This window comes from Frieseomelitta varia, unplaced genomic scaffold, assembly GCF_011392965.1.
Source record: "Frieseomelitta varia isolate USP_RPSP 00005682 unplaced genomic scaffold, Fvar_1.2 scaffold_231, whole genome shotgun sequence".
Taxonomy (NCBI): Eukaryota; Metazoa; Arthropoda; class Insecta; order Hymenoptera; family Apidae; genus Frieseomelitta; species Frieseomelitta varia.
In genome coordinates, this window is record NW_025109959.1 from 610778 (window position 1) to 638363 (window position 27586).

Below are 27586 nucleotides of genomic sequence, written 5' to 3' on the forward strand. Positions count from 1 at the left end.
CACAATATTCTATTTTAAAGCATGTTCATATTAATTCATATTTGTTGTTTGATGTTAAGTCACAATCATTACAATTAATTACAGTATTTAAGCATGTCAATGATTTAAAAGATATGCACGAGATACACAATCAACGATATTGATAAAGTAGATATCTGTTAATCTGATATTTTTATCTTACTTGCCGTCGGTACCATTGCTTGCGATCTAGATCACTAAAACAGATAAAGAATAGTATTGAAACTTCTTTCAGTTTGTTCCAGCCTTTCAATAAGAGTTGAGGCTTTTAAAACTTAGATACGCGTAGCATCGTGCAGTAGTAAGTGTATAAACTGAAACAATTCGACAAAAATTTTCAAATACAATGCTCGAGGGGGCAATGAAAGGTAAGTTGATATATTTGGCAAGGTTCTACATTTATTCATGCTAGTCTTTCAAACACGACTGAATCTAAATATACTTCCAATTTTGTGATACGATACTGCGGCGTTACCGAGACACACATACGAAAAAATAATTGAAATTTGTTATATCTGTTAAACTTAAAACGTTAAAAGATCGTTGTAAGAGAAACATATTTTTGATAGATTTTATACATAATATAAAATATAAAAATTTATTTCTATTTTACTTCTAAAAAGGGCATATTCTTTTTAACTTTTGTAGTTGTAAGTAATAATTTATAATAAAAACCTATATGTGTTTAGTTATAAGTAATCATTTATAATAAAAAAAACTATGTATTTTGGAATCACGAAAAAAAGTATGCATTAAATTTAGTTAAATTAAAATTTTATCCATAAAACTTGTCAATTTATTGATCTAAATTAATTATAGTAATTAATTTTCATTTTAAGAAATATAATTTAAAAACTAAAAAGATAAACTTTCTTTGTTGCATAAAAAATAAATTTGTCATGAAATAGTATAGCACGTAAGTTTTAATTTTACAATATTATTTCTAAATTTTTAATTTTTAACTGCGTTTTAGACCAAAATTTATTACTTCATTTATAATGTAAAATACATTATGTATGGAGTTACATGACATGATCTATGATCTATCCATGAATTACTAATGACCTAATGTTGATACTTATGTATTTTTCATACGAAATATACACAACGAAATGTATATTTCTACAATATCTAGTGTTTATTTGTTATGTTTCTACGATCATAGACCTCGTCTGTGATTTCTATATTTCCAAATTGTTCGAAATGTATAAAAATGAAAAAAATATTGATGAATATTTATGTAATTATATTTATTACTGAATTTTATTTTTCAATGATATAAATTATTTTTTTGCAAAGATTTATCTAATTAATTTAGATAATAGTTCGAAATATATCAGAATCAATGCAATTGTAAAAAAAGTATTTGTGAATTCCAAATATTTAAAAATATGTTTATCAAACTTGCTGTTATTTTCCTTCTATCTATTTATACTCATTTTCCGAACGTCTCTGAATTTTATTTCAGATGCATACGTAGTTCGCGCATTAGAAATTTAAATGTTTATACACGTATTTTTTTCATAATTTATAAAAATTATAACTTCATATAACTATACACAAATAATATCTGTACATAATAAACATTATACTTCGACAAACATATGTCACTCGCCTATAATAATTCATATGAACCTTCCTCTGATTTCAAGATTATGTTGCAGTAATTTGAGTCGTATAAATACTACTGTTACACCACAGATGAGGTACATATATGAATAGCCTACATACAATTTCTTTGTTCTACAATTTCGGGGTTTTAGGATCTTTTTATCATTTTCGTGTCACATCCTATCATACAAATTTAGTCAAGTTTTGCACCGTAATACTGTTGAGAAATAAAATAAAAAAATATGGAAGTTGCCACTTCTGTTTCGAGAATTATTTATTGAAGTGAACATGGCAGTATTTTGTCAATGAAGGAATATAACGATTTAAAACAACGATGGAAATTGGAATGAAAAATTTATTATATATTTGATTATTAAAAAATTGATAAATTGAAAAATTGATTGATAAATATGATATTTTAACATAAAATAACATAATTAGATATGACGTCTTTTTCTTCCAAATGTATAAATTTACAGTTTCAATGAATTATCTTTATTCGCAAATTTGAATTTATAAAAGATTGGTTTATCGAAAAAATGTTTCTACAAATATTCTTTGGAATAAAGGAATTGTAAATTATTTTTTGCAAATCGTCCGCTTCGAAATCATGAAGTTAAATAATTTTCTTAAATGATATCATATACATATTTTCACATTCACGCACAATATTTTTACGTCAGGCAGTTATCGAATGGAAAGTTTTATCTTGCTCTAATAAAGTTCTGTGAAATTGTAAAGTAATTAACAATTAGTGGTCTTTCGTTTGTAAATTTAATCAATTTTGCGAGATATATAAGGATATATTTGTATTCTTCATTAAATTTTCAAATGACAAAATAATGATTTATATTAAATAAATAACAAAGTTTTGTTATTATTATAGGTAAAGCTGGTTTATAAAAAAATTTCAACGCTGTAATGGATTTCAAAAATCATATTTCTGGCGCATTCACCACTTGATCAACTTCAACTGTTTTACTTATTGTAGTTCCTCAATTTACCGTTGTTTAAGCATAAAGTCCGCTAAAAAACTATTTTACTATTATATCGGTATTTCAGAGCATGGAAACTCTCATAAGATACAAAATTTATTCATGTACCTTGCCTATGCCTGTGGTTACAATTAAAGAGTTGTATGTTACAATCATTTAATCAAAAGAATATTTGACAATGTTGATAAGTTACATGTAATATTTCCAATGTTATTGTATAAATATTTTTTAATAAATATTTGTATAATATTAATTGAAATAAAAATTAATGAAGAGATTTAAATTAAAAATAAATTTTAAATACAAAAATATTAATATTTTCCATCTATCGATAATAAAGAGATTATTGGCGGCAATTATAATTCAAATTATATATATATGATATTTCTTCTATTTCAATTTAATTTAGTCATTATCATTTTAATTTTAATTTCAATTTCCATTTGAACTTAATTTAATCATTATCATTTTAATTTTAATTTCAATTTCTATTTCAACTTAATTTAATCATTATCATTTTAATTTTAATTATTAAGATATGTAGATATGTTGATATGATGATATAAGATAAAATTATTATATTTAAATAATTGAGAATATTTTGTTTCAGAACATGCACCATTAGATGTGATACAAAATGCTATGGGTGTGATGGGCCCATGGCATATTGTTATTGCTGTGGCATTGTCTCTTGTAAAATTTCCAGTTGCTTGGCATCAACTTTCCATTATATTTCTTGCACCTCCAACTAATTTTTCATGTGCCGCACCAATTTCAACGACTAATGAATCTACAATATTAAAATGTTATGTAGATGTAGGGAATGGTACCATGAAGAAGTGTACAAGTTTTAAATATGATAAGCGCATATTTAAAGAGAGTATCATAACTCAAGTAAATTAAATTTCTAATTTATTATCCTATTTCAAATATATGAATTCCCATAATACTACATATAATTATTTTTAGTGGGACTTGGTCTGTGATAGAGAACAATTAGCAAATTTTGTACAGTCTTGTATAATGTTTGGCGTTCTTATTGGTAATTTAGTGTTCAGTATAATGGCCGATCGGTATGATAAATGTTATTACAACGCAATAAAAAGAATAAATATATACGTATAAATAAAAAAAATAATTACTAAAAATAAATTTTCTTTTTTTCAGAATTGGTAGGAAAAAGCCTCTAATGATTGCTTTAGGATTACAATCATTAACTGGATTTATATGTGCATTTGTCCCATGGTTTGAACTATTTGTAATATTTAAATTTATTTCTGCTATAGCTACAGGTGGTACTATGCTTGTTAGTTTTGTTTTACGTAAGTAATTAATACATTATATAAATAACATAATATTTATAGATTTATAGAAGTGTATAATTTAATTTATGTGTTAAATTATAGTTATGGAGATTGTAGGAATAGAATGGCGTTCAATTATGTCAGTTCTCTTTCATGTGCCATTTTTATTAGGTCATTTAATGAATCCTTTAATTTCATATTTAACGCACACATGGGATGGTTTTCAAATGGCGGTTTCCATACCATCACTTTTCTTATTATCATATTATTGGTATGTAATGTTAATTATTGAATACTACTATTCTTGATTTAGAAACTTTATTAATATCAAATATTTCTTTGCCATTAAGTTAGAATAGACTCTAGACATATATTTATATATTATAGGATTATACCTGAATCACCAAGATGGTTACTTGCTGTTGGCAAATTGACAAAAGCAGAGCAAATTTTAATCAAAGCAGCAGGTAGAAATAAAATACCAATAGAAAATGTTAAAACAGCAATTGAAACATATGAAAGTAATGTGGGACTTCGTCATAAACAAAATAAAGAAAAATATAATATTACACACTTGTTCAGAACTCCAAATCTAAGATTAAAAACTATTTGTATATGCTTTAATTGGTTTGTGTGTGGCAGTTGTTTCTTTGGATTAGCACAATATATGGGCTATATTGATGGTAACATTTTTGTGAATGTTGCTGTATCTGGTAAGTTTATGTAATACCTATTTTCATTTAACAAGAATACATGTCTAAAATTTGATCTATTATTTTTAGCTGCTGCTGAACTACCTGGAACTATGGTAGTTTTGCTTTTAATATCACGTGTATCACGTTTAAAAATTTTAATAAGTGGGAATCTTTTATCTGCTGCAAGTTTACTATTACTAACTGTGATATCAAATTCAAATTTCACAGTATTTTTAGCTACATTAGGTCTTGTAGGAATGTCACTTAGTTTCCCAACAATATACTTGTACAGCAGTGAAGTATTTCCAACTGTAATCAGAAATGTTGGTGTTGGTTTAGGAAGTGTCTGTGCAAGGGTTGGAAGTATAATTGCACCATATATTGCAACAATGGTAATTTTTCGTTTTTTATTTAATTAAATAAATAATCATAATGTATTGAATTATATATATATTTAGGGAAAAATTAAACCTTGGTTACCACCATTAATATTTGGATTTGGACCATTATTTGGTGCTTTATTATGTTTTCTACTGCCAGAAACAATGAACTGTGAATTACCAGAAACTATTGAAGATAGTGAAAATTTCGGGAAGTAGGTATAAAGTACCATGATTTTAATTTGGATTACTACTTTTAAATAATTTTATAAATTCCGATTATTATCACAGGAAACAAATCAGAAAAGATGCAACAAAATAATTGAAGTTATTAATAAAAGAAAAACATAGTAAAACAATGAAGCAGACTCTGCTTTTTAAAAGAATAAATTTAATATATTTAATATAAAAAAATTACATTAAAAGTTGTAATTGTATATATATTTTCAATTATAATAAATATATAATATTTTTATAATTGGCAATTTAATTCATTCTTTACATTCTACCAAATTATTTCAACAGATATATAATATATACAATATTTTGTAAAAAATAATTTTAACCATTATTTACAGTAATTATGTAGTATATCATGAATATATTTGATCTAATGTAAATGTCTTAATATATTTTATATACAGTTACTTTACAGATCTTTTCATGCTATACTTAAAACTTATATATTTATATTATTACAAGAACAAAATATGTGATTTTTTCCCTAAAACTACCTCATTTATAAAATGTAAATAATATTAAACAAAACATGTTAAAACAAATCAGCCTTTGTATATATAATTATTAAGGTAAAAAGATTAATTTGTTGAGTATTTTATAGTCTAAAATATATTATTTAAGTTTTTCTATGTTCTGATCTTTTGTTATTCTGCAATGAAAAATATTTTCTGTTATACTCAGACCAAAGTTTAAATAAAAATACAAAAGTTGAGATTTTGGTGGGTTTTACACTTTAATAGAGATATAAATATAATTTAGCTTGTAGTTTGACCTAAGTAAAATACTTTGTTAGGTAGAACATTAACTACTCCACTAGTCTTTTTATGAACAGCATCAAACATATGGTTACCATACTTGACAGTATTACTAAGAGATCCAAGCCACGAAGACATAATATTCTTAGATGATGGTTTTTCTACATGAGTTGTTGTACCTAAAATAATTTATTCATTTTATAATATATGTGATATTTATAAAAGTTTGTAAAATGAAAGACTTACCCATAAAAAGCTTGATTGCTTCGTTTACTACGTCTGGTTTTTGTTGGTGTGGAAAATGTTGTGCTCCTAAGATCATTTTCACATTAAAGTTTTTAATATATTCAGAACTTTGTACAATACTCTCTATTGTTACAATTGGATCCATATTTCCAATTATAAGTAAAGTTTTAGTAGAAATTTGATCACAAGTATCTGTATTAAGTCTTATAAATGGAAGATTTCGATAGTAATTGATTGCACCTGTCCAATCCTCTGTAATTGACCATTTTGTCATTTTTTGTATATACATAACAGACATTCTTGAAAATCTTTTGTAGTTATTTACCTTTCCTACTAAATGTATACTTATAAGCCTCTACATAATCTTTCTCACTGTTTGTATTATTTAGTTGAAGATGTTGAAATGCATCATTTATGATTGATAAATCTTCTTTAAGAGCATCAATCTCAGGTAGAAATGGTAATCTACTGAAATGTATCCATCTAAACAGTAATATACGTGAATATATTTATGTTAGAAATAAAATATTTTAGAAAACATATGTTGTAATAGTTCTACTTTAAATCAAAAATGGAATCTCCAGGTGTCCTATTCCAATAAAAATTAGGGTGTGGACACGAAATTGCAATAAATTTATGAATCATATCCCCATATAGTGCCACCATATACCATCCTAAAAGTCCTCCTAAATCGTGACCAATTATGCTGCATTGTTTTACTCCGAAAGTTAAAATAAATTGTTTCAATTCTTCAATCAAAATTTGTATTTTATAATAACTTTTAGCTGCTGGCTTATCACTGTCTCCAAACCCCTTCAAATCTATTGCTATTACTCTGGATGAATAAGAATAAGATTGTTATGAAAAAAAGTAATCTTACAATTTTACCAAATATTAAGGACAATGAATTTTAAACCTATAATGTTGAGCAAGACATGGTATTTGTTCTCTCCAAGACAACCAACAATCAGGAAATCCATGTAAGAGTAATATAAGTGGATCATTTTTATTTCCAGCTTCTACATAGTGGAACTTTACACCCTATAAAGAAAATAAAAATTTTTTAAATCTTGAAATAAATTTTGATTTTTATAGTTTTCTACATTTTTATTATTTTCTAATACTATTAAATTAGAAATGTATTTTGCTCGATGGGAAGAAATTTCAAATTGTCATTAATGTGAATAATGAAAAATTAATAACAAAAAATAAAAAAAAAAGGTATAACGATAATGAAAAGATTGACACGAGATAAATTGAATGTACGCCATATTTAAGAACGAAATTAACACAGGTGTTTTCGACATCTCTTAAAAATATATTATAATCGTATCTATCGATCGAAATCGAACGTGTGCATCAAACTAGTAGGTTGCTAGAGTTCACCATTATATATTTTTTGGATGCTTTCAAATGAAATGTTTTTCACGTTATGTGCGATATTGAACTATAATAGATTATGCTCTTACCTTGATTTTTACATAAGAATGAGTTCCTAAATTATTGTCTACGAGACAAAGTGGAGGTTTATCTCGTTGTTGCATCATGAAAAACTTCTTGGGATTCCAGACCCATTTAGGAAATCTTTTCACTATTAAGCACAAGCCATACACAAAAGAAAGAAGATGTAATTTAACTATCTCCAAAACTGATACATGTACAATTTTATCATTTGTAATCATGATTATTACAAAAACAATGTTCGCGACTTCGTGATAATTTTATGCTAATTATACACTGGAATAAATTTATAATTTTCAAATCTTTATATATATGTACATATTTATACCCGTACAAATGTACGTTTTGAAATAGTGTATCGACGATCGTGATCAAGAAATTAATCAAACAATTCTTAAAGTTTAATCTAAAGATATAAATCGATATTATTCACGACGTTAATCATATATAAAACTCTCCGCTTTTAGCAAAGTTGATGACAATGTATTAGTGACGAAAGTTTTCATCTTTATGTAGATCAGAGTAGAGGTCATCATGAGAAGTACAAGTATGGACCTTCTTATCGGATTCGTGTTGAACGTCAAAATGAATTTTACTAAAGAGTTTCTAGAAATTTTATTTCTTGAAAAACACTTGCGTGACGTTTACGAAGAACTGTGAGTTCGCATCTTTGTCACACATTGCACATACAACTGTACGAAATTATCACGTAACATTGAATATATTCTTGTTTATCAAAATTCTTTTTTAAGATGATTATTTCATGCACGCCTGATTTTAAATAGTTTTTGTTCAATTAATTCCATTCTTTTTCATAATACGTAATTAATAGAATTTATCTTTATAAGAAATACAAACGAGGTATATGAATATGCCTTGCTGTGTAAGAAATTAGTATCTAATTAATTTAGAAAACAAAAATGATTTAAATGATTATATTCAATCATTGAATCAATATTTTTTCTATTACCTATTTTACCGGTATGTCAATGCTATTACAGATTATTTCCTTATCAATACTAGATAATTTCATGTTGATGGTAATGCAGGATTTTATTATTATCTCTATTATTTTATTCGTATGCTTTTACATTAGATTTATATTATTTACATATAAACATGCAATTATTTTAATAATTTGATTATTAATGTTAAAATTGTTTTTAATGTACCTGCTTAAGAAATATGTGAATTAGTTATTTTGATTATTGTTTAATTTCTTTTATTTCAGCAATGTTAATTTTATAATATTCATTTTTAATTAGTAATTTAAAAATAAAAATTTTTAATATATAAAAAAATTGGCAGCGGTGGGATTCGAACCCACGCCCCCGAAGAGACTGGTGCCTTAAACCAGCGCCTTAGACCGCTCGGCCACGCTACCACCTACAAAATGATTTTTTTAGAATATTTACATATCTTCAATTTATAACATTAATTACAATTTCTATACTTTTTTATACTTATTGAAAATGAAATAATAGAATACCTAAATTTACACTTGAACCTCTCGAACTCTCATGTTTCATTTGTGTATAACTTAATAATTTGCAACAATTTCCCATTTTTGTCTACTGCAAATTTACGTTACTGTACATAGCCTTCATCGTTAAAAATAACCTTGCACGACATTGAAAACGTCATTACATAACCTAAATTACGGTACATGCGATAAAAAATACACTTTGAATTCATTGGTGTATATTTGCGTCGTTGAATTCTTACTTACGTCATAGTTTTTATAATCTGTGGCGTATTGCAATCCAAGATTAGGACCCCGCCGAGAAACAAATTCATAGTTTGTTGGCCACATGTCGTGGGCGTAGGTACCGTGGATTAAACAAAGGCAGTCTTCGGGCGGAGCTTTCGATCGCGTAGCTGGCGCATGCGCGCCACGCTCTTCGCCCCCTACGCGCATCGTATTCTGTGAATCAGCATGTGGTACCTACTACAGAAGCGAGAGGAGCTAACGCATCCCTATTTTTTTTCACACTTCGCGACGGCCATTTTGTACGCCGACTTAATATTCGCCTCTCATTTTCTCCCTTCGCATCTGTAACTTTATATCAGCACGATGAAGTTCAATTGTCACGCTGGTGGTCCTTTGTTCTCCACGGTCCCGCACCATAATCGAGTCAGTTAGCGCCCTTATGTAGCGAATACTAACGATTGCGGAGCGGATTAGTCATCGATCGGTAACAATAACCGATCCCCCATTTTCCTTTCGCGACAGATAAATTATGGAAAGTGAAAGTTAATCCAATCAGATCTTGGCGATCGAATGTTGTTTTGACAAAGTATAAACAGTTGTAATAAGGTTTCCTTGTATTTGTAGGTAAGTACTTAAGGTACTTGCTGACTTTCTTCGTCATTTTGAAACTGAAGACAATTCAAGTTTTCATTATTTTTTTTTTTGTGCCATTCATTCTTTCGTTTGCTCTGTTCTTCTTTATTCAATTACGTAGGTATATATTTAATTATCAACTTGTAATAATACGTGTAATACGTTCAGATTCACTTGAAAGGTAAAAGGAACGAAAATCTTTAAATATTCTAACGTACCTTGAAAAATAAGAAAATGTTGTATACATTGAGAATGGATTTATCGATCGAGCCTCGGAAATTATTTTTGTTAGAATTATTATTGTATGCTCCAATAATATCATATTTTCATCTTTTAAACGCGACAGATAAGTCTAATAAATATGTACGTTTTCATAATCAATTATTTAAATCAAAATACATTCAAATACATATGATTGAAAAGGTTTTGTTTACATAACGCGTAATATAACAGATAAATAATCTCTATCTGCATTCTAAATGTAATAGGTGCGTGTGATATGTATGTTCGTGTCAAACGACTGTCATTGTGAACGATGTTTAATTGAATATTTGACGGTATTTATAGTAACGATAAGGGAGTTGATTAATCGAGACGGGAACCATAATGGAAAGTCGGAGTGTAGCAGTGGTAGCGCGAATGCGACCGCGTGTACGGGTCTGAACAAGGCGTAGGAACATCCTCGTGGTGAATTAATCATTTCAACAGCTGCTGTCGCATTAGCGAGAGCGGATAAGACAAATGAACGTCGTGGAGCTTGTTAAGACGTAATCCGAGAGATGCGTCTGCGTCTCCTCCCGCTTCCACCTTCGTCTCCGTCATCCTTCGCTACCACCGTCACATCCGTCGTCTCATCCGGGATTAGACGCTTGTGTATTGGGTCGCCATTTTGCTCGATGATCCTCTATTGTTTACAGACCAGCCACTAACCTTTAGTTCCTTTTACTTTACTTTACTTCAGTTCTCCATCATTTAACTTCAACTTTGTCTAAACTAAGCACAACCATGTCAAATTGTTGCGCTACGTAAATGTCCTGTATTGACCTCAGATTGAAAATTTCTTCACATTTTGTTCAATAATCATGCCTAATAATTATACAATCAATAATTATTCGTTTGCTTTATTTGCAATTGCCGTTTCTCTTTTCGCTTCGTGTCGTGCGAAATCCGATTATCGTATTGGAATCGTTGAAAGTCTGTCAAGCTTGGACTACGAAAAAAATAGTCTATTATTTCAGGAAAAGGCAAAGATACGATCTCCAGAGGTTCTTCTTTCAAGTTGAACCTTGTCAAACCCGATGTTCTGTCGTCAGTATTCATGGGTTGAATGGTATTCCGATGACAGATAGCGTTAATGCGGGCACCATTGAACGATGTTAATGCAAAACACACGATGTGATCGTAGTCCTGTTAGAAAGAAAATGGTTACGGTAGCGAAATAGATATTAGATACGTTTATTCGTATAGTTTAAGAAATTATATAATAACATATTGTTTATCAATTGTTGGAGTACCTACCTATATTTTTGGCCGAACCATCTATTTTATAAATTGGCAATATTTATATAATAAAATCCCGTTTACCGGAGCCTATGAAGACAAGCAGTTTGTGTTTAGCTAATTGTAAGTGAATCGAGCCAACTAAAATACATTTAAACTACCTAAAATTTCGGTATACAAACAGTTTCAGTTGTTAAATTATTATTTACGACTTAATGCATCGAATGCTTTCGTAAAGAAATCTGACGATTTTTAACTGTAATAAAGGATATTCCCCTTTCTCGAATGTGATAGATATTTAAAAAGAATTTTAATCATCACGCGGATGCATTAGCGTGAGACTTTGTCAGTTTTCGTATCTGTCTCTGTATAGATTTCGACTTTTCAAATACAAGTACGTAGCCGAAGAAGTTCTTGGATTCTACTTCGCTTTTGTCAAGCCGAGTATTGCGCCTCTCCATTTTGTCATCCCCTAGCGGGGTTTCAATGTTGTAACCATGGAGACGTCGCGTTTCCGCAAGGGGAACGTATAAAGGGTGTCGGGCGTACGTAGGCAAGTATGGTGAGGCTACCATTGTTAAAATTCGTGGCTGTACTACGTGTCCAATTTGATGATAATGAAAATACGATACAGTTGTGAGCATAGTGTGACTGATGTGTCTCAGCCTCGTCTAACTTTAAAATTTCCAATTTTATTTTTGCTACTGTATTACCTCAAATGCTGTTTGCTTTTCACCTTTCTTACCAAACATTCTTCTATGTTTTATTTTTATTTGTAAAATGGAACATTCGGTAAATTAAAACGCAGCTTCTAGGATTTATAATTATAATCTTCTCGCGTAATTTGCGAGTTTGCGAGTTGGAAAATGTCGTGAAGGAGAAGGAGAATGATTGACGAGAAAATTCGCACTCGAGCTCGTCAATCTTTCAGCGTTTATCGGCGCGTCCTCGCCGTTAAATAGCCAATGAGTTTCATAGGAGCCATTAAGGGGTCCTTGATTCGTAATGAGACTCTCAAGGAGAATCTTATGATTATCCCCCATTAGGACAATAGAGAGAATAACAGTAATCCAGTCTAGCGGACGTTTCATTCGGAAAGTAACGTAATTTTTAACGTACAAACTCAAATTCCAAAGCATCGACTATCTGTCTAACAAATTTCGCACAACTAACACGCTTTCTTTCTCATAAAGTCTCGTAACGTTCGTGTGAAACGCACGGATGTGTAGGTATACGAGCGAGAGGAGATAGAGAAAGAGATTGAAAAAAAAAAAGAAAAAATAATCGACACTTTCCAAGCGAAGAAACCATTTGTTAGTTCTGGGCCATGTCACGAACGCAATTAGTGAGTGATTCGTCAAGCACTGCGAAGTCCTCCACAGTAATAGCGAAGGGCTCTTCAACAGCTCGAGTACTCTTCCGGTAGCGACTGCATTTTGATTTGTGCTTCAATGTGCTTCCTTAAAGTGCAAGTTCATACAAACCAACATTACTACAACGGTCACCATTTTTTCTTTTTTTCTTTTTACCTTTCTTGGACCGATTTGTTCCTTTCTTTTCTCGCGCGAATGAACTGCACGCCACTATCGGTAGTAATACGGTAGACTAGGCACGCACACACAGGTTCGGGGTACGTTAAGTTAATTGATCGGAGAGACGAAACGAATTTTTGTAATTAAATTCGTGAAGAGAGACCGAGGCGGTCGTTAATGTTTCACGCGCGTGGTTAATAGCAGCAGCAGCAGCGCTCATCCGACGGAAACTAACGTATCGCCCAAACTAACGCGCAACTTCTAGCCTGCTTTTCGAATTTTCTCCGTGCATTGACAATCACACAAACGACCAGTTCTGGATTTTTTCTTGTGTAATTCTACTCCACTTTAAGTAGCCGGTGTATGTCTCGAAAACTCGAGACTGATAAAAAAAGAAAAAAAAAAAAAAAAAAACGATACGGAAATATCGAAAACCGTCATCTCGTTCTGTGACATCGGGTATCGTATTCTTCATCGAACTGGGAAGAATGTATCTACTTTCTGGGAAAGAGAAGATTGGATCAGTCGTCGCTGCGACTGTTTACACGCGCGGGAAAAGCGACGACGTTGGTTAAAAGGTTTCGATGTAACCAGACTCCCATTAAAGCAACACCTTTTGTAGCCAGAAACGGTATTGTGGGGACATTATTGTGCGCGGCATGGAGCGCATTATAATTCATTGTGTTCTTATGGCATGGACCGTTCTTTGGCGCCTAGCACAACACCTGGTAGGTGTAACGTTGCCGCCATTTTCTATTATAAGGATAATTTGATACATATCGCGAACAGGGTGTCACAATGGTCCCCTTGGGATTCTCCTAAGTTTCCGGTGGTAAATTCGTGGCGATACCTAGTTGTGGTATAGGTACGGTAATCTTGATCAAATTTCGCGGTTCTTGAAAAAATTTACTCGCAAAATGCGTTCATCGACTCGTTTTTTTTCCTCTTTTTTTTTTTTTTTTTAGAGAAAATTTTATCAAAATTGCTACTACATTATCCGCATATTTTATTACTGGACTACGGTTTATATAAATTCATATTTTTATGATTATAATTAAGATTATATTATAATGGAACGTACATAGGTATTTACCTACATACTTTGTGTTCTTGTTAATGCATCAATGTTTGCAATCCATCATTTGCAAAATAACAGGCGCGTGCCTTTTTCATTCTTTCCCTTTTTCACTTTTAAATAGAAGCAAAGTTAAGAAGTACATTATTGGATATTTCCGGCAATATACATTTTTCTAGCGTGTATCGTGTACGCTAGTTCCATATCCAGCCGGATTTTGGTCACGTAGAAACCCCATAACGAAGTTACCCTAGAAGCTCCTTCTACGGGCGAACCATCGTATAACGTGTCTCGATTCCAAGAGCCCTGTATACTCGAGAGCCCATAGAACCAAACTCAATATGGCGGAGTCAATTGGACGTTCCGTACTTTAGGGTTCTTCCTTTCTCTCTCTCTCTCTCTCTCTCTCTCTCTCTCTCTCTCCTTTCTCTTCCATTCAGTTTCTGCTTCTCCTCGAACATCCGGCTCTCCGACTTTCTCTCGTTTTCTTTCTCTCTTGGTTGCGAACATAATGGAGACACAGTCGACTTTGAAACACAATCGATAGTTACAGAGACCACCGAGAGAAAAATTCATGGCTCACCTACTCATCGACTTTGAATGGCATGCACGGAGCCACCCTCGTCGTTGAAGCAGTTCCCTTTACGGTTGCACCGTAAAAGTATTATCGTTGCTCAGGGAGCTTTGGGCTACTCACCATTTCGTTTTCGATACGAAGTCGTAACGTAAAGGCAAGAAAGATGAAACTTTTACATTAATCACGATGATTTTTTTTTAATGAAAAAGAAGCTTCGTCCAAGTTTGACAATTTTGCCTTTCGTTTCCTGAGTATATTTACGTACACATGTATGTACGTGGACAGATTTTCAATTCATGTGCACTCCCAAGAAGCTGTTCTCCAAATGAAGGAGAGAACATTCCAATTCAAATATTTACGCCTCCTTGACCAAAAGTGGATGACTCGTCAAGACTTATAATAAATTCGACAGAACGATCATCTCGAAGTGTAATTGAACATTAACCGTGTGCTTCTGTAACGAAATTAAAAAATTTACAAAAGAACAGATATGAAACAGTTTCACAGTTTCCGGGTGAACTCGCGCAACAGCAAGAATTCCTCTCGAAATTCCAACAGCGACCGCTTTTCCTCGAGGAGGTGAATTTTTCGATCTTGGCCGATGGTGTTCGAAGCGTTTCACGACGGAGTCTCTCGAGTTAAAAAATGCCGATCGGCCGCGTTCCATCACCATGGCGACGAGCGTAGACGTTATAGAGTGCGGCGCTCATTTGTTTGTCATTTCCTCGCGGCGACTCGCGGAAACAAAGGACGAGGCACAAAGCACGAAACAAAAAGCAATCCGACAGCGACGGGCGAGCAAGCGCGAAAAGCATCGAGGGGGTGGCATGGCTGGTAGGTCGATGGGGGGACACCCGTTGTTGTTGCCTACGGTGGAGGAATAGAGGGATGAGGCGATGGGGCCGACCGCGGCGGGGCTTGTATAGGAAGGCTGAAGGGAAAGAGAGTGAAATACCGGGAATTACCTGTTCGGAAGAGAGCATTTCGTCCTCATTTTTATTTCATTTCCGCGGAAAACTCGCCGACCGGCGGAACATCCTCTGGCGGATCCTTGCCACGATCTAGCCGATCGAACGATGCCATCGGTTCTCGGGAGATTGAGGAAATGTCGCGGAATGTGCATTTTCCTGATCTCGTAAGACTTTGATAGATTTTTTATCTAAATATAAATTGCCGAGAGGGACGATCGTGACACTCTCGTCCTCGGCGCGATTTAGGACGTTCGCCCCGATACATCATCGACTGGGGAACACGGATGGAATTTTCTTCAAACTTTGCAAACAAATATAAAAATTCCGAATCTGAGTATCAATATTTTTTCAGAGTTTCATTATTTCACGGCGCGCGATAGCAAGTAACGCGCGTCGACGATTTAAAAAAAAGGTTTTCGCGACCGAGCAATTTAACGGTAATGATCGCGCTGTATTATAACGTTGGCGATCTGCATCGTGGGCTTTCAACAATGGCGATAATATCTGTCGCTAAGAACGAAGGCATTCTCGAAGGAAGAACGTCAATAATGACCTCGGCTGGCCGTCGTCGTCGTCTCGTTAGCAACGATGACTCTTCCACTTTTCGGATCGGGACGGCTACACTTCGAAACTACTTCTATTCGTCTCACGGTAGCCGAGTGTCGATTACACACGCCGTAGTTATAAATAAACTCACGTAGAAATTAGTTTACGGAGCGTTCCTTTCACACACACGCGATTCTGGATTAGCCTTTCAGATCAGTTCCTTTCTTGCCGCTGACAAGTCACAATTTCAAATGGACATTCGCGCAATGATTTCCACTTTAACTAACTTTAATTACACTCCTTGTCTCGTTCATTCGAATTGGAAGAGAAAGAATTCAGTTCTAATACAACCATTAAGTAATTATTTTTTACGTCCATTTCACTTAAATGGAATTTATCTGGAAGCAGAGCGTTGTTTATTATCAGCTACCGGCAAAGTTTTTCAACAACGGGCTGTTCTTATTTGAACGTTTAATTGAACGGTAGGACTTACTTTCGCCTGTCGATTTCCGTCCGCTACACAAATTCTTTTTTCATTCGTTCGAAACGTCCATAATGAAAGCCTCTGCAGCCACGTTCTGTAACTCTGTCGTAATTTTTTAAATTAATGTCACTTAATTAGAACGAAACATATGTTTATTCGCATTTAGCAACTTTCGTCAACGAGATCGACTTTCTAACGTAAGAATTTGTTTCGCTCAACGATCGTTTTAGTTTCACTTGTTTTGAACGGGCAACGGGTAGGATTGCAAATCTATGGTAGAATCACAAATTTTCTAGCCGAAAGATTGAAAATTGATAGAATTAATAAACGATCTATAAAGAACTTTTGATGAAAAGTGAAGAGAGTACGTAGATGTATTGATTGAAATAAAATTCCTCAAGTTTCTCGATGTGTCCAGCAATTCCAATTTCTATGTCGTTCTTGCAGTTTCGGAGCTCATTTCGAAAGGAAACATCTAAGTTTCTTACGATAACCGAGGAGATTCATCGGGGAAAGTTCTTCATACCGTTTATCGGTGCTTTCGATCCGTGATACGAAGTAATTAACAGGCGTATTATCCAGGGTATACGAGGTGTTGCAACCCCATATAATACTCCTCCATTCTCCCTCCTTTGCTCTTTGGATAATCGAACGAGAGACCCATTGACTTCGTTCATTGATTTTACGTCAATCTGCAGAGAGCACCCTTGTGGGGTCTCCGTGATGCATTTACCATACGCGATAAGGGCGGTGCGGGATGGGTTAGAGAACGGTCGACACACCCTATGAAAGGGAAATAGAATAGAAATGACCCCCCACGGGAGTCGCATTAGGGACACATGGCCAGGCGACAAAGCCCGATTTTCTGCCAACCCTCCAGGATCTTAGGCATGTATACGGTTACATAACGTTACGTGCTTGTTACCCCATGGATCTGAAGGGGCTGGAACCGAGGGTTGGAATATACACGCGTTACCACCCCTCGAGGGTAGAAACGCCATTTTGTATGTACAGGATGAACTACGGACGGACATTTTTCTATTCAGGATTTCAGGTCCTCGTGGTCGTCGGTGTGTGGACTTTATCGAAGCCAAGATCTCTCTTGAAATATTTTTACTTGTGCTCGAGTAGTAACCGTCGTTGCTTTTAGTTTCTGACGTTTCGAAAGAATCCCAAGGAATTTTAAGTATATTGGCTGGTAAGAGCCTGGTTTAAAACCGCGGTGGTTTCGAACGTTTCGAAAGAATCATTTTCGCTGTTATCTTTCTATATCCACGTGTCGTCTAACTATCGGATCAGAGAAAAGAACGGACTACGACGAAAGCGTGGTGTCTTCCTCGAATTGTCCAAGATCATCATGGATTCGCTTTCACGGCTCGAAGTGCTGAAACGACAGGACTGATCGCGGGCAAATGGATTCGACGGAGCGTACCGTGTAAACCGGAAGATTTGTCGATCCATATCGCGGGCCCTATGGACACCTGTTGTGTCACCAAGGATAGTTTTAGTTTCGCGTTATCACGACCGGTTGAGTGAGTTTTCGTGTAAACTCGACATATCAGCTCTGCCGGGGCGGTGAAGCGGGGCGAAGAGGAGACAAAGGTTAATTTGGTACGAGCTGTAATCCGTCTCATCCGTCGGATAGAGCAGCAGGACCACAGGACGGATGACAGGAGCCCGGATTAGTGCCTTGTTCCGTCAAGGATTATATCGAGCGCGAAAAAAAGATTAATCGATATTTCTACTCTAGCAGGTTGCCACCATACTTTTAATGAAGTCACCCTTGGGATCGTTTCGCGTTTGTGTAAAACACAAGGAAATCAGCGTCAATATTTACCAACGGGGAGAGACGACCGTCGAGTCGAACGACTCTTGATCTTGGATATTGTTACAAAGAACGATCGATCATTTTTCTCTTTTCCATTTTTTTTTCTTTTTTAAACTTATCGATTAAATCGACGCGCGTCTCCGCCGGGGCGTAATTCAAATAAATTGTCGATTGGAGAAATGAAAGCATTTTCGTGAAAAAATTCTTCAATCTCGCGTTGGCAATTATTCAATCGGGAAAAAAATTTCATTTTTTACCGCGACATCATCGTGCGTCGCAGAAAGACGAGCACCTAAAGTATGAAATTTGGAAAATGGTCGTCTTCCGCCGGACTTCAATTAACGAGGTACAGTGTACCGGCGCCGCTACTGCCACCGCCGCCTCCACGATTTGCCTCGCCACGGGGTGGAAACGTGCCCTGGATCGCGATGTTACCATTGTTCGTCACGGTAACATTACGATACGCGTGTAACCATTGCGGGACTGGGAAGTCGAGACTGGCGTGTTCGTCTCGTCGTTAATATAATGGCGAAAATGGTGAAACGGTCCGACATCACGTAGAGGTAATTCGGCACGCGTACACTCGTCTATCAAATTGATTTCCACACTCTGCGTCCTTACCAGCACGTTTATTTCGTCACGTTTGCTGGACGTTGGGTAATGCAACAACGTTGGCAAATAACGAGAACATTGACAATTTTTTTTTTTCACTCTCACCGAAGAAATTACCTTTCCAATCTCGTTACAGGTATTATTATTATCCATCGTTTAGGTGAGTCTGTAATTCGATTTTTTAAAAAGATTAGATAACATCAATTACCTGAATTAATCACGAAAATGTTTTGTGTTTTCACAGAGGAGAAAAATCTTAACATTTATTACGTAACATTTCTAAAACTTAACAGTTTCTAAAATTGGTTTTTAAGTACGCTCTAAATCATAAAGATTACGTTAGATGGGATTCACTGATTTCTCACGTGTCTGTTCATTTCATTGTTCAGAACAAATCGTGAACAACGTATATTTTTCTCTATGATGTTCCACATAAATGGCTGGTAGAACTAGAAACGGTAGGCAGAAGATAAGGTTCAAGCACAGGACGTGACGGATCACTTTTGGAATATTCGAAGAGGAAAATCGAAAAGCGTTAAGTGCGTAACCATGGTACCGATGGTTCTGGTTCCTTTCCTCTCTAATTGACCAACGTTAGCAGTTAATTGGAAGGTAAATTATAGGCTTCAGGAAAAAACTAGTGATCATTAATCGAACACGAGTCTGTAAACAAACAATAATGATTTTTAGTTGCAGCAAAAACGGAATACATTTCAATGTCCTACAGTATCCATGTAATAGGGAAACTATATCTGTTATACAATATGTTATGCAATTATTTTAAACCAATTTACTTCTCTGTTTGATTGTTTAAAATTTGAATAATTTCGTCTGTCGAATTAAATCAATAACATACAATATACTGACTGAAACGGTGCCAACGATTTAGCGGGTCAAATGCATCCACAATGGGGTGCGACGCGGTTTGAGGAATGGTTGAAAATGGTATCTAGATAAGGCCGGGGACATTTAAGAGTCGATCGAAATCTTATCGGTGATGGCGATCATAGACGCTGTGGGTTACACTCGAGTTGGCTGTTTAATTTATCGAGCGTGACGATAATAACTCGGCACGGGTTTCTAGGCTGCGGAACGAACGAGGGGCGCGTCGATGATGACGATGACGATAATAATAATAACGGTGCCGGTCGTAATAATAAAGAGCTGGAGTGGCGGAGGGCCACTCTTTGCGATTCGAATACGGCGTGTGGTTATTCCAAAGGTCTACTTAGCATTCGGTGTCACGTAGAGCCCACGGTTTAATACATCAAAAACTCGGGAATCCATCGTCTACCCTCTCGGTCCTCCTTACCGTCACGACACCCCCGGGGGGTTTCACGGTATTCATTTGTTCAAACTTGCAACCCTCTCGAGGACTGTGCGTGCCTTTTGTTTTGGCCGACACGAATTCTGATTGGATCGTTCGCCGGGTACTGCCGGCCATGGCAGCCTTTTCCCGGGCTAGGGTTATCGGGCCAATAGTCTCCTCGAGGGCGTTCCTGGGCGGGGATTCAAACGCGTCCTACATCTGTCGCTGTTGTCATCATTATTATTATTATCATCGTGGCTCGTTGGATGTGCACCTTTATGAGTTTCCGGCCGAACCCGCAATGTCGGTAACGCGATTTCTGCCTGAAGTTTCCGCCTCCGCTGGCCAGGTGGCACTAGCTACACGTCTGATCGCGTTCAATAGAAACTCACTTGTAACATTATATTAATTAACATTATTTTGCATTCAATCATAGATCTCGCTGAAGATATAAATTTGTCATAAGATAGATTGATGAGAATAAATTTCGCGTTAGAGGTTATGTAAGAGTAGGATACTTTACCTTTAATTTAATTGTATTTCACAGTAGATATTAATTATACGCAGAACATACGATTATTAATATTACAAGGTACTAATTGAATCTTTATAAAAGTATGTATTGTTATTAATTGTTGTATCAATGGTACGCGTCGATTCATGGAAACCGTTTCCCGCGATAATGTCAAAAAATTAACCGCCACCCCGCCATCTATGTATCCTTCAGTTATTACAAAACGGCGGTACGGGGCGACGTGCTCTTGTTTTACAACGATTAAAATTACTGCGAATTAGCGAAAACGGTCGCTTTTCCGCCGGCCTGTATCGCGTTGAAGTATCGCGCGAGTAAACTCGAGTACGTTTAGAGTACTGAAGTGGTTGAAAGTTCCGCGGAAAATGCAATTTTCGTCGAACGTCGCGATCGCGTTGGCCGCGTTGACGGGCATATTTTTAAAAAGCAGAGAGGAACAACGGCGCACAGGGGCTCGTTGAATGACGTTAATCGCTTTTAGTGTTCTCGTACGGATCGTTTAATGGCATCTAATTTCACCCGTGGCCCGGGTGTAGAGAATATTCGGTGGAGTTTACAGCATCGTAATTTATCGACGTCGGGGCTTCGATCTGCTGCCTGTTGATCGTGAGAGCCCAGTCCTTAACGGGTAAGTGAATTCTCGCATGCATGTTGTCCACCCTGCTAAAAGAAATACGCCATGTCAGAAAGCGGAGCCGAGTGAACTTCGGCACGATTCATCCTGTCAAAGGTCAGAGGTTTTAATATCCTGTGGCGGACACCCACTTGGCAGCGATAATTCGAATTAATAAGCGCAAATTGCCGAGCCGTGGCTAATATAAGCGCATTTCGGGGACTACTACCTCGGTGCCTCGCGTAGGGATATTTTAACCTCAACGAAATGGATTCTCGGAACGTATCGAAACGACCGATCGTGACGGACAGCTTCCGTAGTCCTCAGAACCGCGCGTTCAGAAATTAATGCCCGCGAATCGGCCATATTGGAATCAAACGTACTGCACGTTGATTCCACTTCGAAATTATATTCGACGTGTAATTACATCGATATCGTCGATGTAATTACGCGTGCATGGAAAGTACATTGGAGCAGGTACTTATATATAGGGTGTTCGAATTTTTCATCGATATGCAAAAAACAAAGAAGAAAGGTCAGACAAAGATGATCTTGCGTGACACAACCTCTAAGTTGCATTTTAAATTAATTAAACAAACTTTTAAACGATTCGAACTTGTACGATATATTTGTGTAACACTTTTGACGATTTCAAAAAGTTAGACCAGCAGTGATATATACCGGTATGCAGGGAAATATGCTTGCGTTTTTTCAAAAACGGGTGTTTAATCGTATTTTTCAGAAACTTCATTTAATATTGATATTCCGTCGATAATGCTCGGCGTAGCCGCGGCTTCGAAACGAAACGCGTTTTCGTCGTTAATCGATACAGTTCGCTCGCCAAGAGTGCCAATATTTTTCACAACGGAGTTTTAATTGTCCGGTGCTTGCCGCGGTATATTGCGTTGCATTGTGCCGCGTTGAAAGAAAGCGTGTCGCGTTGCCGAATCGAAATTAATATTTTCTATTTTCGTGGACAATGTCCCATTCTGTACGGCCGAGCGCATTCGCTTATTGTCTCTTGTGCGTGTGGACTCACGAGGTGTTGATACAAGGCGTGAATACACGTTCGAACGAGAGAGAGAGAGCGAGAGAGGGGGGAGGGGAGGGAGGGCTGGGAGAAGCAAAAAAGGGAATAGAGAGAAAGGAAAGCAGAGAAAGACGCGAGAGTATGAAACATAACGTTGGCAGAGGAAAAGGAAATAATAGAAAAGAACGACACTTGTAGAGACGTGTCCATAATTTTGTATCCTATTGCCGGTCCGGGGTACAAATGACGCTCATTTGTACTGATAGGGATCGTTGCTCGTCTTGTAAAAAGCGCGAGGCTTAATGACCGAGATGTGCCTATACGATATCTCGTCACAGATCCGTCAGCGATATCGAGCGTGGCTCAACAATGCGTCCGTCGGAATTAAAAATGTATTATGCAAGCTGTCGTTCGGCTTGTGTTCCGTTTAATCGACTCGATCCTCGTTACAACGCGAAACTGGGAAACGTGCTCGTTTCATGTTAAGCCCGCGTCTTACATTTCATTACTGCTCTCTTTTGTGTTTATGTTTCTTTTTCTCGCAGTCTCAACAAAATTTCTATTTTTCGTTCAAATGCGTGAGAATTTAAGAAATTGAAGTTACGCGTAGGTGCAAAGTACCTGCATCATCTCTGTGAAGATAGTACGTTTTAGTACGTCATCTATAAAAAATGCTCAATACATCGCTTGTTCCATACGAATGAGTTGAATTGCACATTCATAGCAACGTGAATACGTTAACGTTTATCTCGTGTCGTTCCATCCATGTTAGGTGAATGTATCTTTAGAACTCTGGCATATTAATACGCGTCGTCAACGAAAATGGAGCACTTTTAACGTAATAATATGTCACTCGTTCTGAATAGATTAGCAATTTTTTCATCAGCAAAAATTTCGTGTGTCGTAAAGAACATGAAAATTTTATCAATACGATAGATAGATAAAATGTACGTAAAATATTTCACACGAAGCGAGTCTTTTCTGATATTTATACTCGATTAATGGAAAGATCAGTCGCAGGAATTATCGGGTTAGAATTTTCCTTCGGATCGGGCCTAGTATCGAGCGATTTGGCGGTTCCCGTTCGACCAGAGTTGATGCAAACCGAAGACGATAATCAACAGGATAATACGAATGATTGTGTAGAACGTTGGCTCGTGTTAATTATATGTTCGTCGATACATCGCACCATGCACCTCTGTTTATTATCCGATTTACCGCCGGCGGACGTTTAAACTGGATTCGCGCTGTTGCAGGCTGCGCAATGCGAATTTACAAGTTCACGGTCTTTTGTCCCTCTCTTCCATTCTTCGTCATAATTTTATTAGATAATTCTATTCGTGAGCTGGCATTTTACATATTATCCACATGAAATTTCTCGCAGTACATGGAATATTTTAAAATCGAAGATAATGCACAGTTAGAGACGATCATTTAAGTATCAAAGATTTATAGACAACGATTCTTAAAATTAATTTGATCATTTTTTTTTTTTTTTTTTTTGGTTGAAATTATATAAACTTGGAGTCTTGTTCCAGCTATTAATCTCACTCGTTCCGACGCAAAATTAAATTAGATACTCGAGTTCGCGAAAGAAACAAGCATCCTCGTTAAAACGCCACGTTATTCCCGTTACAAATCGGCGAATTAAACGTTTCAAGCTTCACGCACACGTGAGTTTCCTCGCGAACGGGATGCGCTACCGTGCCTTTACCCAGCAGCCTAACCGTTCCTTCAGTCTCACCTCTTTGCCTGTGTGAAACCGTTAACCCCCGTGATTTTCTCGAGTTGTTCCTTTGACCAACGAAAAATCGTCGTCCGCGGGTGAAGTCTAACGGCGGCTGAAGGGACGAACGAAAAATGACGAGAGAGTCGCAGCTGCGGAAGAAAAAGGGGTGAAACAGGGACGGCTAACAAAAATTGAAAAAAGGAAGAAAGAGAAAGAGAGAGAGAGAGAGAGAGAGAGAGAGAGGAACGTGGCGATGTGGCGGAGGAAGTTGAAAAATGTCAGCCGGTAAATTGGAAGTACGGGTCGAGTACGGCAGCCCCGACGTCAAATAAACATGCCAGGACGAGCAATTTCGAATATTAGAAGGTCCCGCAGGGTAGGTGCATCCTGCGTCAGGGCGCGTGAGCTACGGTGATGATGTTTGACCGCAGGACGCATCAGAGACTCACTTGCATGGCCGATGCAATTGCATATGCCGACCGCAAAGTAAATGGGTACTGGCTGGTGGGAATTAAGGATTCTCGCCGGAGAAATCGAGTGTTCCCTTGTGAGGGAACGTTCGTTCGATCAGTTCGTGTGCACGGGATACACGAGCGACGATTTTCCATGGTTCTTGGAAAACGATTTCTGCAAACACAACGACGACGGTACTTCGTTTAACGCGGCTGTTACGAGACCGGCGACGTCGGCTGATGAAATCGTCGGTTATTCCTGCGGTTTTTGCGGTGGACAATTTAATGGACGTGTTTAAAGGACATCGCATCGACCGATGTTTCTTTTGCACGTTATAACTGGACGTTATGTAAAACCGACTGAGATTCCGGCGGAGGCGTGATCGGATCGTAAAATGGAACATCTTTGCATTGTTTCCAGTTGATAATCGCGTAATATGGGACCTCGTGTGCCGATTGTGTAACGTCGTTGCATCAGAATGCGTGGAAATAGAAAAAACGAAAAAGAAAAAAAAAAAAAATATCGGAGACCCTGGTCGAGCATCCATGTTATCGAATTACGTATTCAATGATCATTTCGCGAGCAATTACGAGAGAAAGATCTGAAGCACGACAGTCACGTAACGTTCCGAACGTCGAAACAAAAACTCTTGGGTAATTTAGCAACGTGTGCCGAGGAGGGAAAAGGCGAAAATCTTCGAGGCTGAATACGAATCATGCTAAATTTGAATAATCTTCAGACGAAAGTCGATCTGGCAAGGGTGGCGAACCCTGTAATCTCGGCCACGTGCAACACCGGCAACGGGGAGGGGAAAAATGGCCGGAGTGTAAAACGGCCGAGCGAACCAGTCGATAGCAGTCGACTGAATCGTAGGAGGTTCGCGGCGATAAGTATCTAATAGGAGTGTACTACGAGCTTGTAATAACGTTACACAATGGAACAGTGTAATACGATTGATACGTAAAAAATTTATTTACTCTCATCTGTCACGGATCCGCGGAGTTACGTGAAAGTGCCGTTTCCCGCGGCCCTCGAATATAAGCTACCACGGAATCGGGCGGCACTTGCGAGTGCAATTCGCCAAATCTAATTTGCATGCGATCGAACGCGGAGCCCACTTAAGCACGGAGTTCCACCCGTGGAAACTTTCCGCAGGGGAAAAAAGTTCTCGCGATGACTGCATTTCGTTTCGAGCTCGTTGAATTAGGTGCCGATATAACGCCGGCTTTCTGCCATTTTGCTTATTTCGTTCTCTTGTTTGCTCGATACTCCGCGTCTAATCCGTTTGGCACCTTGGTGTATCAAACAGTTTTCATTTTTTTTTTTTTTCTAAAGAGTTTGTTTCTCCTGAATTGATTCTGCGAATCTTTAATCTCACTATAGTTAATTGGCGTTTAATCAAACATTCCAGAGAGTGTAGAAAGATATATATTTAATCTCAAAGCCTTAATCACAAAATCTCATTTAATACGAGATCGAATTGTAAAATTTCTCCTTCGTGAAATACAGCTTTTTGAAAGAATCGTTTTGCTCGAATCGTGTTGCCGTCGAAGAAGAATATAAAAATAATTCTTACACACGAAATACATATCGTGGTGCGCAATCCTCGATCGATTAGATCCGATCCAATCGGGCGATGCTTTTTTACGGAAGAGAAACTCAACCGGCGATTCGTTCAAATTATAACGTCTAACATTGTGGAGGCGAGCAAGCAAACACGAGGGCGCAGGGATCATCCCGATGCTATCGATAAATTCAAAGAAGAGCGGGGTCCAATTCGTTCGAAATGCCAGATCCATTTCGCGCCAGCTCGATCTTCCCGGAGGGTACCGCCGCAGCCAGTGCCGTAGGACTCGTAACGCAGTTGGAGGGGAAGTGTTTCGTCCCTTCCTTTTTTCTCTCCCTCTTTTTACCTCTTTCTCTTGCTTTCGTTGCAACTTGCGAGCGATTGCTAGTACCATTTCCATGATGGAACAGCCGATCGATGGAGGGGCCATAGTAGGGGGCATGTAACGTGTCGACGACGTCTCGACGATGACTGGTGCATCCTGTTCCGAGAGACGCGAACGAGAGACGCGTGATTCTCAGAAAAGGCCAGGTCTGCCTTCGCTCCGTCCGATAGAGTCATCACGTGTCGGCGCTAGGATAGTGGTTTTATTGTAACATATCGAACCGTGGATACCAGTTGGGGGCCCCAGGTACCGAAGGAGGGAGGGTTCCGGGCTCACGGCTCTTTCAGGCCAGCAGCCAGAGGAACGAGGAACGAATTGCGGGACTAGTTGTCCTGTATCGCAGCGGGATGCCTGAATGCACGGTGTATGATTGATCTGACACGTAGTCGGGGCACCGTGGTCTGGTTGCACGTACCTGGCCACTTGGATTGGTTCACCAACCCCCCCTGCCTTGGATCCGACCTATTCTCTTTCTAAAACCGTTTCTCGATATCGCGAAGCTCGCATCGTGACGCTTTTATAATGGAAATCCAAAGAATCGTACATAACGATCGCGTTTCGCATTCGCGAGGCGTTGCAACGCGACCGTGTTCGTTCGCGTGTGCACGTCTCGGGATAATTAGAACCTTCGAGGAATCGTTCCGTGGATTTCCACGGTTGTCGCTGATCGTTCGATAATGTTGATAGTCCGAAATTGGTTTCATTCTGCATTAATGGCACCTATTCAAGAGAGCTTCAATTATCCCGTGCTCGTTCCCCTCCCCCGCCCCTCTCCCACCGGGAGAGTCAGTCGG

At 37.0% G+C, this 27586-nt stretch overlaps 2 protein-coding genes and 1 non-coding gene across 5 annotated transcripts; 1 reads left to right on the forward strand and 2 right to left on the reverse strand.

Annotated features, from left to right (window-relative positions):
• Nucleotides 1–47: 47 nt before the first annotated feature.
• On the forward strand, nucleotides 48–5426 carry LOC122527764 (organic cation transporter protein-like). The gene is made up of 9 exons (XM_043652246.1): nucleotides 48–386; nucleotides 3235–3518; nucleotides 3594–3697; nucleotides 3792–3946; nucleotides 4031–4199; nucleotides 4316–4641; nucleotides 4711–5015; nucleotides 5082–5218; nucleotides 5295–5426. The coding sequence occupies exons 1-9, from the start codon at nucleotides 365–367 to the stop codon at nucleotides 5323–5325; spliced, it is 1533 nt and encodes a 510-aa protein (XP_043508181.1). The 5' UTR covers nucleotides 48–364; the 3' UTR covers nucleotides 5326–5426.
• Nucleotides 5427–5951: 525 nt separating this feature from the next.
• On the reverse strand, nucleotides 5952–9561 carry LOC122527777 (epoxide hydrolase 4-like). Of its 3 annotated transcripts, XM_043652271.1 has the most exons (8): nucleotides 9435–9561; nucleotides 9195–9357; nucleotides 7714–7835; nucleotides 7161–7285; nucleotides 6804–7079; nucleotides 6570–6727; nucleotides 6245–6496; nucleotides 5952–6177 (listed from the first exon to the last, which is right to left on the reverse strand). In XM_043652271.1, exons 2-8 carry the CDS (start codon nucleotides 9268–9270, stop codon nucleotides 5999–6001), a joined length of 1188 nt encoding a protein of 395 aa, XP_043508206.1. In that variant the 5' UTR covers nucleotides 9271–9357; nucleotides 9435–9561; the 3' UTR covers nucleotides 5952–5998. The 3 variants fall into 3 exon arrangements, with proteins under 3 accessions (XP_043508206.1, XP_043508207.1, XP_043508205.1); XM_043652272.1 differs by lacking the exon at nucleotides 9195–9357 and having other exon boundaries at nucleotides 9435–9559; XM_043652270.1 differs by lacking the exons at nucleotides 9195–9357; nucleotides 9435–9561 and having other exon boundaries at nucleotides 7714–8402.
• Trnal-aag lies at nucleotides 9008–9089 on the reverse strand. Its single transcript has one exon. It is a non-coding gene; the product is annotated as a tRNA-Leu (tRNA).
• Nucleotides 9562–27586: the final 18025 nt, after the last annotated feature.

Bases quoted from the DNA above. Each gene is read 5' to 3' on its own strand.
- LOC122527764 (XM_043652246.1), top strand. From the start codon at position 365: ATGCTCGAGGGGGCAATGAAAG. The intron at 3,947-4,030 runs GTAAGTAATTAA...GTTAAATTATAG, and splicing joins GCTTGTTAGTTTTGTTTTAC to TTATGGAGATTGTAGGAATA. The intron at 5,219-5,294 runs GTAGGTATAAAG...TTATTATCACAG, and splicing joins GATAGTGAAAATTTCGGGAA to GAAACAAATCAGAAAAGATG.
- LOC122527777 (XM_043652270.1), bottom strand. From the start codon at position 7,926: ATGATTACAAATGATAAAATTGTACATGTATCAGTTTTGGAGATAGTT. The intron at 6,497-6,569 runs GTAAATAACTAC...GGTCAATTACAG, and splicing joins GTATACATTTAGTAGGAAAG to AGGATTGGACAGGTGCAATC. The intron at 6,178-6,244 runs GTAAGTCTTTCA...AAATTATTTTAG, and splicing joins AGCAATCAAGCTTTTTATGG to GTACAACAACTCATGTAGAA.